The 13,044-nt window shown below is 41.4% G+C and overlaps 1 protein-coding gene across 1 annotated transcript; it reads left to right on the top strand.

Moving 5' to 3' along the window:
• Nucleotides 1-169: 169 nt before the first annotated feature.
• On the top strand, nucleotides 170-12,768 carry LOC147818359 (uncharacterized). The gene is made up of 6 exons (XM_087177601.1): nucleotides 170-287; nucleotides 2,128-8,113; nucleotides 8,410-8,643; nucleotides 9,895-10,051; nucleotides 11,282-11,402; nucleotides 11,746-12,768. Exons 1-6 carry the CDS (start codon nucleotides 242-244, stop codon nucleotides 11,931-11,933), a joined length of 6,732 nt encoding a protein of 2,243 aa, XP_087033727.1. The 5' UTR covers nucleotides 170-241; the 3' UTR covers nucleotides 11,934-12,768.
• Nucleotides 12,769-13,044: the final 276 nt, after the last annotated feature.

The following is a 13,044-nucleotide window of genomic DNA, read 5'->3' as shown; positions in this document are numbered from 1 at the left end:
ATTTTTGTTTTTATTTTTTACAATTCTTGACATTGTACCTGTTGACTGCGTAGTACCTGCAGTGACTCTAAAAGGAACTGTGTGAGAAATCTAATCCATGTATAAATGAACTGCAGAGGACAAAAGCTCCCTGTAAGGGATGACACTATCTGTGTACGTGTGCAAACAACTGATACCTTCTGCTCAGCTGGATTATACAACAAGAAGAACACAGAGTAAATGCAAACAGGACTGAAAAGAAATGAGGAAGCTTTATTGTTTCACACTGGGATTTTTCCTGCTTACAGGTATGTTCTCACTGTTTTGTGTTCATTTTCAAGTCACAGTAGACTAATTCCTTCTATTATAATATTTGTTTTAAACTGAATATATAGGTGCATTAATTTATTAATTTGCAAAAAACATTTTACCTACTGTTTACACATTACATTAGCAAATAGCAGCTGGACAGCTTTAAATTGTCATTTTCACTTTTAAGTATGACATGAAAATAATTTATTATAATTCATTTAAAAATGTATATTTTCTACAACATCAAACAAACAAATCAACTTTTACATTGAGTGAAATATTTCATAAGTATATCAGTAAGTCTGTTACAGCAGTACTATGTCCTATCAGAATATGTATAAGGAATGATAAATTATTATTTTTACTACATACAGCAGTGTTAAGATGATTAGACGCCTTAAACCGAAACTCCTCCTAGTTCATCATCTAAATTGATAACTGGCTGGATGAAACCTGAGATATTCTACACAACTCCATTTAATTAGAAAACTGCCTACTATTAATGCTACAAATGACGGTGAAAACATCTAACTCTATATCTCAGGAATCAGTCACACACACTGAAGCGTGTCAACATCATTACCTTTTTTTCTTGTTCTGTATCACAACAGGGTTCAGACTATTAAGGCCACCCTGTGGAGTCTTGAATGTAAACCATCAGTTTTGCTGGCATTCAACAATGTGTCAAATACATTTCTTACTGCAGGAAACATTTGCAAAATCCTTGCTAACACTTGCAAAAATATGAATATTTTTCTTATGTTTATGAAAATACTACATTGTTAAATCAGAATTGTCTCTTTTTTTATTTTTTTTTTATTTTTTCACTGACAGTGTCCATGTGAAATGTGCTTGAAATCTCCCGACTTATTATTAGTTCTTTCATATCACATTGTGGAGGCAAAGAGAATTGTGACCAGTGAGCTGGGGTTTCTTAATTGTGTTTTTTCAGGTTCTAATGCAAAGACAAATTTATATTTTGTAGCCTTGCAAAAAAATTGTATCATTATATCATCACTGCATAACTGTTAATTTAAGAATGTAAACATGACTGTTTTGGGATGCTGATGAACAATACTGTCTGATTATGTGCGACATGCTCAATTAGTGTTGGCAGTGCTACTATACCGATTGGCGGGTAAAATCCTATGCTGAACCATAAATCAATTCCAGTGCTGCAGGTAGCTACAAAGGGATCACTACAACACACGGGCAGAGAAGCATAAATGCACCTTAAAATGCCATTGTTTGTTTTTCTGCTCACAGCAGAAATGTACATCACATCTCCTCCATTGTCACTGCACTGACACCAGATGTGTCCACATCAAGACATTTCTCAACAGCAACTCTTAATCATGATGATAAGACTAACAGTGGGAAGACTGAAAGTTTTCACAGATACCCTATAACCAGTATTGATTGCAATTGTAATGTAAATCCTCTGTATGGTCTCCAGTTGACTCTACTTATTGAAGTGTAGCTGTAATTCTAGATGCAGATGTAGACATCTATAATTTATTGCTTCATGAGTAATCATCCAAATTTGTCACTTAAAACTCCACAAATGTCCACAATCACTGTGGGAGATGAGCACAAATTGTGGGCCAGAGTGCTCCCTTCAATCATGAAAACCGTGTTAGAAATACACATCTCATCACAATCAGACTGTAGTTTTAAGAGTAACATGAACTTGTGCATTTAATGAACTCCTCAAATGTAATATAAGACAATATAGCATTAATGAAACTCATTTGTTCTTCTACATGACAGTTCTTTTTAGGAAGGACAGCCTTTGTGGAAGAAATTTGAGTGACATGTTTTGTTTTTTCTTTGCAGTCAGGGCAGAAAAACATTTCCAAGGTCACCACACAGAACAAACAAAAGGCACAACTGTCATAAAAGATCTGCTTTTGAAAAAAGAAAAAACAATTGGTCATGGCACAGAAGCAACAACTACGGAGAATACACATCGACACACTGCAGTGGCAGTGGCTGCCAAGTTTCCAGGGGTGGTCTTGTTTGACGCCAGACCAACGCCACCTTATGAGAGAATACAAATCACGGAAGCATCAGCTATAATTGCCTCACCGAGCGGAGCGCGTTTTGTTTCCAGAAATGGGCAAAACTCTCTCACACCAACGAGAGACAATCCATCAGCTATGAGAATTCACACTGAATCTGAAGTCCCACTGATCTCTAATTATGAGAAGAATGTTTTCTCTTCTACACAAGCTGCATTTGAATCAATGTTGAATGGCACCTCTGAGCCAGAGGTCCATTTGTCCACAGATGCAGTGAAGCCCTTTCTTTGGCTTCACACTCTGCTTGACAACAGGATTCGGAGAAACACTGACTCCGTTGCTCTCACATCTGCTGACGCGGGGCCGGGAGTTCCAATCCTATCTGCATCTCGTCCTCATGTAATTGATAACCTGGCCGCGCTGCGTAATGACAATGATGACAAACGATCCAAAGGCAAGGATGAAAAGGGGATTTCAAACCTGGGAAGAAATGAGTATCCGTTGGGTACGATGCAATCCATCTTCCAAAATGATACAGCAGATGATTCAGTGAGCGGAAACGCTGTGACAAACTTGTGTTTGACCTGCCTGAAAGATCGAAGAGCGTCCACTGAGAAATCTGTGGCTCTGCCCGCACTGTCACCTGATGCTTCCTCAGACTCTCTTCGTACAGAGGGGCTCGCTTCAGATCCAAATCAATTTAAAGCCTCATTACCCAGTTTACATCAACAGTCTGCTGGAGAACAAGAAGAAATACTGAACAAAGAGATAATTCACCAAAACATCAAGTATTCTGTTTTCAGTGTGGAGGAGCAGCCGCTTTTATCCTTCAATAAAACTGTGAATCACAGTCAAAGCATTTTGAATAATTCCCAAATCAAATCTTTTTTCCCAGATACAGGAACAGTTGCATCTGTCACACGGTCTCTTGCTGAGATGTCATCAGTAACACAAATAGACAACAAGAAACAATCGAAGCATACCTATCCTACAGAAACTTTTGTCACTGAGAGACTGAGCTCAACAACCGCAGTGCTTTACCGCTCATCAAAGTCACTTTATACTGGAAGGAAACCAGTAAAAAATGGAGAGCAAAAGGTGTCTGGGAAAAAAGTGAGCATCGGGCACTCACAATCAAAACTGATGTATTTCAGTATGAATAACACAAATGCTTCCCACAGTCTCTCGACAAACTTCAAAAATGTTTTTCTCCAAAAACAACCTTTGGACTTCAGCAGTGGGCCAGTTAGCAACACACCTGTCAGCGCTGAAGCTCCCCAGAGCGGCGAGAGAGGAGTTTTTCCAGAAGGTAGTGTTCACAGTTCACACAGCCTTAGTGGGCCAACCATCTCTGTATTGAAGAGCCAAACACCAGCTAATCCAAGCTCTAAGACCAAAGAACCCGTATCGACGTTTTTACCCATGGATTCTGCCATCAAGTCTGCATCTGTAACCACGATGACACACCTGACAGATGAGCAAGATTCTCAGACATTTAACGCTGGAAACAGCATTCTTAAACAGTCTGTTGTTGATGCATCGGCGGCAGCAAGTAAAAAAGCACAAACTCTAACCTTTACAACAAGAAAAGCTGTTGTGCCTGTGAAGTCGTTTCCTTCAGAATCGAGACGGGACTCTGATGATGACACAACCATGTTGACACGAACAACGCTGTCAAACAAGTCATCCTCTGAGAGACCGTCACTGAGCCGTCTTTTAGAGAATACATCAAAAATCCCTCAGGAGAGGACTTTTGATGTTAGCAGTGATTACCGCGTCGCCCCGACACACCAGTCTTTTGCAAAATATAACAGAGAGTCACTAATAGCCCACAGTCTGAAGTTAGGAGATAAAAATGAGCAGGTGTTGACTGTAGTTGCAGAAGATGGGGACAAAGAGATTAAGACGGAGGGCAAGCAAATTAAAGAGATAATAAAGTTGCAGGAAGAAGAGGGGAGCAGGGATACTGAAGAGTTGGAGAGAAAAAGAGAAGAATTATTCAGATCAGATAAGACCGAAAGCAGGAAACAGGAAGAAATAATTAATAAGGGAGTAAAGATAAATCAAAATACAGACAGGGAGGGGGAAAAAATGGAAGAACACCACGCCAACGTAACCAGAGAGGAAGGTGGAGGCACCTTGGGAGAAGAGGATGTGACTTTGGGACAAAACAAAGAACCAAGACAAGGAGAAGTAAGGGACAAAGAAAGTGGTGGAAGAAAAGGTGAGCCTAAAATAAATACAGAGAATTCCACCAATGATTTAGGTGAAGAGCAGAGAGAGTCTTTGACAAACAAAGGAGCAGGAACTAGAAAAGAGGAAACAGCAAGGAAGGAAGATATCAAACATAAGACAGACATGACAAATGTTCCCCTTGGACCTACTACTAATTCTAAAGAACTGAACAGAGACAAAGGGCACACAGTTACAGACTTGTCTTGCTGCCGCAGTCTGATTAAACAGTCAGGGGCCACTGAGCCTGAGGGCATTCATCTGGGTGAAAATATTACTCAAAGTGTTGAGATGAAAAATAAGCCCTTTTCCTACAAAGTGACAATCAATCACACACCACTTCACTCAACTCTGAGGTCTCAGAGCCCGAAACTATCAAGAATGACATCTCTTCCCAAAAAGTCTTACACACAGATTAAAACCCATCGGTCTACCAGCCACGGAGAGATGCCTTCACCTGCTGAAGGAAGAACTCAGAGCGAAGTTGCTGACGCTACATTTTCTGTGACTGCTGAACCAAAAATGCTCCCAAAACTCACTCACTCATTTGGAGTTAGCACTTCAAAATTTAGTGACACACTGAAGCCGACAACTTCCCCGCCCAGCAGTGGCACTAAATCAGCTCATCCTGTACTAAATAATGTCACTAATATGATGTCACTCGCCACCCCGCGATTGGCAATCACAGCTGGGTCGCTGAGAGCTCAGCTCCACTTTACAGAACATAATTTTACTCCCAGCGTATCAGTTCATAGGCATAAAATTGGTACTTCAGCTTTGAAGGCAAATTCTCTTTTACAGGCCACAAATGAGAATGAGCATGTACAACACATTATGTCAACACATATATTCGAATCCAATGTCAAGGACCCTTTAACCTCCAATATAATTGAGGAAGTACATACATCTACTCCAGTGAATCCCGCTCCGCCCCAGCAGATGTATAATGACTCATCTACCAGACTGCCCGCAGCGGCAGCCTTGTCATCTGAGGCCCACATCTCCACAGGCCAGTTGCAGCCTCACCAAGGGCAGTCTCCCCCTCAGATAAGTCAGTCCTCCTCCTCTGACTTGACTTCAGGCCAGCCATGCTCATTTAAACCGTCAGAGCAGACAGCCCATTCAGATGCTTCGCATGCTCCTGTTGATGATAACAAGCAGAGATCTGTACAGACACTAATGGCATCAATGAGCCCTGAAGCAAAAAATGATCAATTTCCTCTCAGCAGCATGTCACCACTGCTAAATCTCATGCTGTTCGGAGGTGACAGTTTACCTGGCACCTACAGCCTGACAGGGCTAACAAGATCAGTCTCAGAAAAAGAAATATCGAGGGCTGACTCCGACGCAGAATATGCAAATAGTGCAAGTGGCCATGCTATGTCTTTGTTAGGGACAGCTGATGAGACGGATCAAACTGAAGAGTATGACAGTGCGCAAACAATTGTGACCTCTGTAAAGCATTCAGATGCGGTCACCAAGCAAACAGCAAGGAACACAGATGAAAAGAAGAATTCCCCTTTTACAGCACAAACAGTCGTCAGAAGTAAACACCACGCTAATAACACTGATGGATTCAACTCTATGTCTGTGACACAGACTGAGAAACTAGCAGTGAAAAACACTACTGAGAATAAGGATGATGACCTATTCAATGTCGATGGCAACGACGAAGCTAACAATACAGTGAAAACAACCCTGGAGAGCAATCATCTGTCCCAGATAGAAGGTTATAATGCAACAAGCACTACACCCACTGTGTTTACAATGCAGACCACCCACAGGACTGAGCAGGAAGTAAGTGAGGATTTTGTGCCTGTTATGAATGATTTTGCTGAACCTGTGCTTGACACAACTAATCGAACTGGCACCGCTGCATTTGTTAAATCAGATAGCCTGCCAGAAATGCCCAAAATACAGCGTAATGATGCGACTAACAATGCTATTTCTGAAATGCCGCCTCATGCAGTAAAAACGACTGAAAAGCAACATGATCCGTCCACACCACAAGACATTGTGGGGGACAACGCTATTCCTGTTCCACACAATTTCAGAAGTGACCTCAAGGTCCCCAGAATATCCACACAGCCGATTTCTGACCAGATAATGAATGTTACTTCTGAATTTCAGATGCCCACTTCTGAAACCGATGATTTTGTGTCTCTGGCACCAACTGCTAGTAAAAGCGGTCCTGTTGTGTCAACAGAAGCTCATGAATCAGTGTTGAACACTAGTGAGAGCATGCAATTTGTTACTGAAAAGTCATTTCAGGTTGCACATTCTGAGCTTAAGGTACAGTCCAACAGTCATATTGAGCCTTTGTCACTGAGAGAGGCTCCTGCAACTCCAACTACTGGCAAACTCACCCCTGCTGTGAGAGGGAAAAACACAACAGAAACACAGAGTGTAGAGCAGCCTGAGCATGAAATTTCTGTACAGGCTATCGAACAAAGCCAGCATGCCCCACCTGATATGATCGCGGTAGCACCTTTCACTCAATCTGTGCAGGGCGCCCAAGCAGGTTTGTTAGAGGCTACCCACAGAGCTGGACGTGCACATGACAGAACACGCACCACGGCTAAAAGAGTGGGATATTCCTCATTTAAAGACATCAAAACTGCTCTGACTACAAAGAGTGCTTTCGAAGCCAAATATTCCCTACATGAGAGGACTTTAGTAGTACATACACTTCACAGAGAAGGTCAATATAAGAAGCATTCATTACCTGAAAAGACCTCAATAAGTCAAGGGATAGTTGGAGCTGTGACTGATTCTGTCCCACCTACAGGGATCTCGCCTACAGAGATCATTAATAAAACCAGCTGTGGCACAATTGGCTGTGCTAAGCCAGGCGAGACAACTAAAACAACAATTGGACCCGATGAGATTGATCACACTGCTGCAGAGAAAATGTATAAAACGCCGGCTGGAAACATTAGAAGAGATTATTTCAATGCAGCACACACTCCTGCTACAAAAACAGAAAATGGCAACTGTAGCACTGACTGTCCTGTTCCTGGAAAAGCTACCCCACAGGCCACCGACCTTGAATATGTGGTGCTTTCACCAGCCGCCAGTAAATCTGATCATGACCGTACTCCCACTGATGAGACTATGAGAAAACATGCCAAGAGTATGACAGATGAAACGCGGGGCGCGCTTGTTGAATCTGGTCATTTGCGGAGAGGCGCGACACCTGAGCAGGCTCAGTCTGCAGAGAAAACAGCACAAAGACACTCTCAGAAAGAGACCTCTGAAGCTCAGGGGGCAATTGCAACAAAGGTCATTTTATCTGTACCCGAAGCAACTACAGCAGAGACCACTATAAAGTCTACTGAGCGGACACTGCTCACTGAAAAAAATTCAAAAACACAATTAAACAGAGGAGCAGCTAAAGCCGAGACATTTGAAGCACAAAATGCCACCAGGTCGACGCGTACTGTGGCTAAAGGAGAGACATCAGTTCAAGAGTCTGGGCGCAGGTTGTCACTGCCGGAGACAGAGTCTGAATCAGAGCTGCCAAGCCTGAAACACAGGAGAGGGAGCTCACCTCATCTGTATCTCTCTGGGTAATCTTATTGTGTATTCTTACTGTTCTAACATTATTTCTTTATCATGCATTCACAAATTACAGATGATATATAAACATGGTAATGCAGTTATGACATACAGCTCTGAAAGTGATTCCTTTAAGTCACTCTGAAATACAATAATGGGAGTCTGCAGAAACCTGCTAACACGCTTATGGTCTGCTAATGGCCTAAAACAAGCAAAATTACTGGTATGGGGCTTATTAGATAAATTGACAAACGGTACATATCATTGTTTCCTTTTGCAAACTGCAATAACGTCAATCTATTGCCAGCGTAACAGAAGTTTCGGATGACCTGTGTGGCAGCGGAAACTATACAGCAGAGATGAGTCTGAACCTGGGGAGAGGTGTGGAGCCTGGTGATGCTGTGCCTGCCCTGGGGAACCTGAGAGTGGTTATCAACCTGAAGACAAACAACAGTCAGATAAACCTTGAGGTCACCTCCTGTTGCCTATCCCCGTCCATCCAGCCTGACCTCACCAACTCCACCTGCTGCCTTTTCTCCAGGTAAACAGGGAAGTCTGAAATAAGGTGACTGGGAGGAGACATTGTTGTTTTATGTGGGGTAGGGTTTGCTGTGTTTTCACTTCAAGGTAAAAAACAGAAGAAAAAAAAAAAGAAAGCTCAATTCTGGAGAAATAATATGATGACAAGTAGCTCAGAAAAATATACCTTCCCGTAGTATAGAACTAAATATAGATGGTCAGAGTCAGCAAATACAGGAGCACAGTGGGAAGTTTACAGTACATTGAATGGTCTATGTGCAACCATCTGGACTGCATTTTAGGAAAAGAAAAGCAAGCTCTCAGTCTTTCATTGTGTGCCTTTTTTTAACTTCATAATGGGCCTATTATGGTAGAAACTGGACCGAGGTTTTCAAAATAAATGGTAAAAACCCAACTTTTGGTTTTTATAAAAAACAATGAATGAATTTTCAACCTCTGTACCAGCTTTAACACAAGACTGCTGTTGCCTACAAACATGTTGACAAGAGAAACAGTGTTACTATAATTCATATCACTCCAGGGAGTGTAGTTACATTTTTTAGAACTGGATATTTTCTGCTCAATAAACAGAGGACTGCTGTAGGTTGATGTTGTTCTCACTCCCTGAACCGCTCAGCATCACTCAGATAGATGGTAATGCACTGTACTCTCGTTCACTTAGAGAGGCAGCAATATAAATGCAGAAACTCTACAATACGTCAAAATGTGAATAGGCTGTCTATCTGAACACACTGAACACTCGTAAAAATATGCACACCTGGGACAAAGCTTCTTGATATGCATCAGTAGGTGGAAAGAAGAAAAAAAAAAAGCAAAACATTTAACATCACCCTGACATCGTAACAATCTCTCCTTAAATGCTGAGTAAAAAAGCCTAAAAGCAGCAGACTGGTGAATCAAGCCTAGAGAATAATGTTGAATTTAAATACGTAGTTTATTAACGTTATACACCATGAGTAATGACGCCTATCTGCCAGCAACGTAAAGTGAAAGCCGACCTTTAACTAACATTATTTCTTTTCTCCTAAGTTTTCAGCTCAATTCAATATAAAATATTGATAGCAAGCTGGAGTGTGCTTTTTTTCTGCTTTCATGTTTATTGATCAAAAGAGCTTCAATGGCTTTTGGAAGCTGTACAAAGACTTTACCTGCAGGATATTCTCTGTTTTACCATTTTCCTTAAACATTTCACCATTTCTTTAGAGGGAAATGACTCCACTAAGAATACACTGTGTTTGTGTTTGTGCCTCAGGTTAGCAGCAGAGCCAGCAGGGATCACGCTGCTGCCCAGTGCCCTGTCAACCAGTGCCAGCTTCACCATCAGTCTCTTCCAAATGATTAATTACTCTGTGGTGTACCTACACTGTGATCTCAGTGTCTGCCTGAGGAACCGCTCTGACTGTGAAAGGGTGAGACTGCAGCATGTGCACAGTGTAATGAATGCGTGAGGATGGGGAGAATGAGTGGCTGCGAGTGGTTTAAATTTAGTGACACGGGGTTTGACACTGTGAAAACAGGGAAGACAGGCGAGGTGCAAACAGGCTGATGTGAACGGGCTGGAGAGAGCATGATAAGTGAGGAACTGGAGAAGAGGTAAAAGAATATATGGCAGAATATTAAAAATTTGAAGTGAAAAAGAAGGGAGTAGTATGATTAAAATATCCTGCCATGGGTAGAGGAACTGTTTTCTAAATGTGAAAAGAGTGATATGTACTGACTAAGGCCAAGGCTGACAGCTAAAGACATTCAGCCTAAAACATCTATCATGTCATTATGGACTCTGAAGGTCATATGAGGTCTTCGCAAAGTTACAGACTAATACTTTCAGTGCAACAAAGGAGGCTGGTACTCTGGCACCAACTGCTGTCTCCTGCTGCTGTGGCAATGAGGCCTTTGATTTAATGGGAAAAACTGAATCATCTGACAAGTGTATGTTGCAGGGCAGAGGTGAAACAGAGGATAAACTCTGGGAACTCATTTGGATGCCTGCTTTTGTCGAGCACGTATACATCTCTCTCAACAGCTATATTTGTAGTGTCTCGTCATGTTTTCTAGTATTGCAAAAGTTGTCCAAGATAAGCATTTTTGCTGCAGGTAATGTTCAGTTTAAATGCATTATATGGTGTATGCACTGGTTTACTGATGTTTAAAATGCATTGTATATATACTTTAGTTTTTCCACACAATCTGCAACTTGCTCTGTGCACATCTATTGATCTTTTTTCCCCCCTCTCCTTGAAATGGTGTTTCTTTCTTGGCACTTCATGTCAGCATATAGATAGGTTTCCCTAGAACATTTCATTAACATAAGAACTATACATTACATCTCAGCTACCTTGTTTGAACTGCTCCAACTCAGTGTGGGCTGCTTACATTAAAATGAGGAGTGCTGCTTTCAAGCTAAAATCCGGTTTCCAGCTTTCTATTTAAAATAGATGTTTCTGCTCGTGCTCTTTTACCCCCCCCCAAAAAAAAGACATAGACATATCTATCAGAGTTTCACCTGTATTATTATTTTAATTAATGTTTCTGTGCATTGTTCCCTCATAAACACCCTTCTTCCAAAAAGTTAATTACCCGTTAGCTACTCTATCATTTTTCATACTCATAAGCTACATATTTCCCTTTTCTTTTTATAGCAGTGCCTTCAACAGAGGAGTGCATTTCCCTTAGAGGCTATTGTCACCAATCTAAGGAATCGCATATCCTTTGGTCCTATGTTGAAAGAAGTGAAGAACTCCACCTTCCCGGAGGAGATAGGTAATTATTGGCTGTGCTTTAAAACAAAAACGATCAATCTGAGATAACAGAGCATGCAAAGAGAGATACTGCTGGACAGGAAATGAGAGACGACCATGCCATTTATCTATAGCATGTGGGGAAAAAGGACCATGTCGTTAAGTGGCTCTCTGTGTGCAACTATATATAGCTCCTCGTGGATTTATCATGGAAAGCTTCACTATATTATCAAAGAAATTTGCAATTCAGTGAAGGCAGCGAAAAGAGGATGGAACACTGATTTTTTTTTCCCTCCTAGAGGACGGTGCACAGACTAATCATGACGGTAGCCTCATTTCAGATTGTCTCTCTGTTTGATTTTCAGACCCATCAGAGCTGGACCTGGTTCTGGTCATCATCAGCCTGGTGGCTGGCTCTTCTCTTGTCACAGTGACACTGCTGCTGGTGTGGCTGGCCTACCGACGCCGGGCAATCTGGCTGCTCCGCTCGGCAGCTTCCCCCCGACCCTGCTGTGGCTGTCTGCGCCAAAGAGGTGACTTGATCCTACCGTGACCAAGGAGGGACCACTGCCAATTATACTGATCATGTCCTCACCAAAATAGCTGCAGACAATTACATTAGTCAACAGACAGTGGAGCAGTCAATCATATTAGCCATAGAGCAGAGGCCGCCAGTCGTATCAGCCGGTATAGGCCAGACTAGACGAGGAGGAGCAATCCAATTCACACTTCTACTCATAGGTGACACAGCTGTTGCAGTCAAATTTCACACTTAACCAAGAGCAGTCTATTAGTCACTGAAAATAAACATCACACCCAAATAGAATAGCTGCTTTGATCCCTTTATTTTCCCTCAGCGGCAAAAAGTCAATACTCTTCGTATCATACTTTGGGATTGATAGCTCATTAATACTGGTTTAAAATAATGCATGCATTTGTGGCTTGACAGTTATTGAGTCCCTGTGATAGACTGTTTATGGAAAATGTCTCTCACCAGATAAGGGAAATTGTTTGTTTTCTTATCAAACGTCCAAACAAAATGACTTACCGTATTGCATCATGATCATGTAATGTATGGCAAATAATGTAAAATGTACAATCATTAATCGTTATATACTGTGTAACAGTTGAATGAATATACTCTACATAGAGTGAAATGTTTTTTCACGTAAAAGGAGCTGTTGATCATTATTGACTTTAATCCCTGCTCTGAATCTCTGACCTGAATCACTGCAATGAAATAATATAAAATGGGAAAAAACTCAAACTGTCTATTATTTCTCACATTATATTCCTTCATCCATGTGTGACTGTATTAGTGAAATTACACAATTGCTTATAGCACTGTCAGCACTGTGATTTTTCTTCCCTTACTCATGTGTGTGGGATTTACCATTTAACCCAGAACGCTGGGTTGTTCATTTGACCACAACCTGGCGAGTGCAATTAATGATATTGCTGGGTCACATATCATCCATACGTTGGGTTATTTCCTGTCTCATTGCCTTTACAACTACAACTGCTTGGTGTAAATGATGTTAAACATCACAATACAAACATCTACAGCCACCAGCAAGACACTGTTTCGATGGCATTGATGGCATTAAGATAATACAATTAATGGCCAATTTAGCAGCCAAGGTTACTGACATTTTATCATGTTG

The sequence above is a fragment of the Seriola lalandi genome, unplaced genomic scaffold (genome assembly GCF_002814215.2).
Source record: "Seriola lalandi dorsalis isolate HSWRI2012SDOR001 ecotype SW California unplaced genomic scaffold, Sedor1 jcf7180002054613, whole genome shotgun sequence".
Lineage (NCBI taxonomy): Eukaryota > Metazoa > Chordata > Actinopteri > Carangiformes > Carangidae > Seriola > Seriola lalandi.
This window is presented reverse-complemented; position numbering and strand designations above follow the sequence as displayed.

Bases quoted from the DNA above. Each gene is read 5' to 3' on its own strand.
- LOC147818359 (XM_087177601.1), top strand. From the start codon at position 242: ATGAGGAAGCTTTATTGTTTCACACTGGGATTTTTCCTGCTTACAG. The intron at 288-2,127 runs GTATGTTCTCAC...TTTTCTTTGCAG, and splicing joins GGGATTTTTCCTGCTTACAG to TCAGGGCAGAAAAACATTTC. The intron at 11,403-11,745 runs GTAATTATTGGC...TTTGATTTTCAG, and splicing joins CACCTTCCCGGAGGAGATAG to ACCCATCAGAGCTGGACCTG.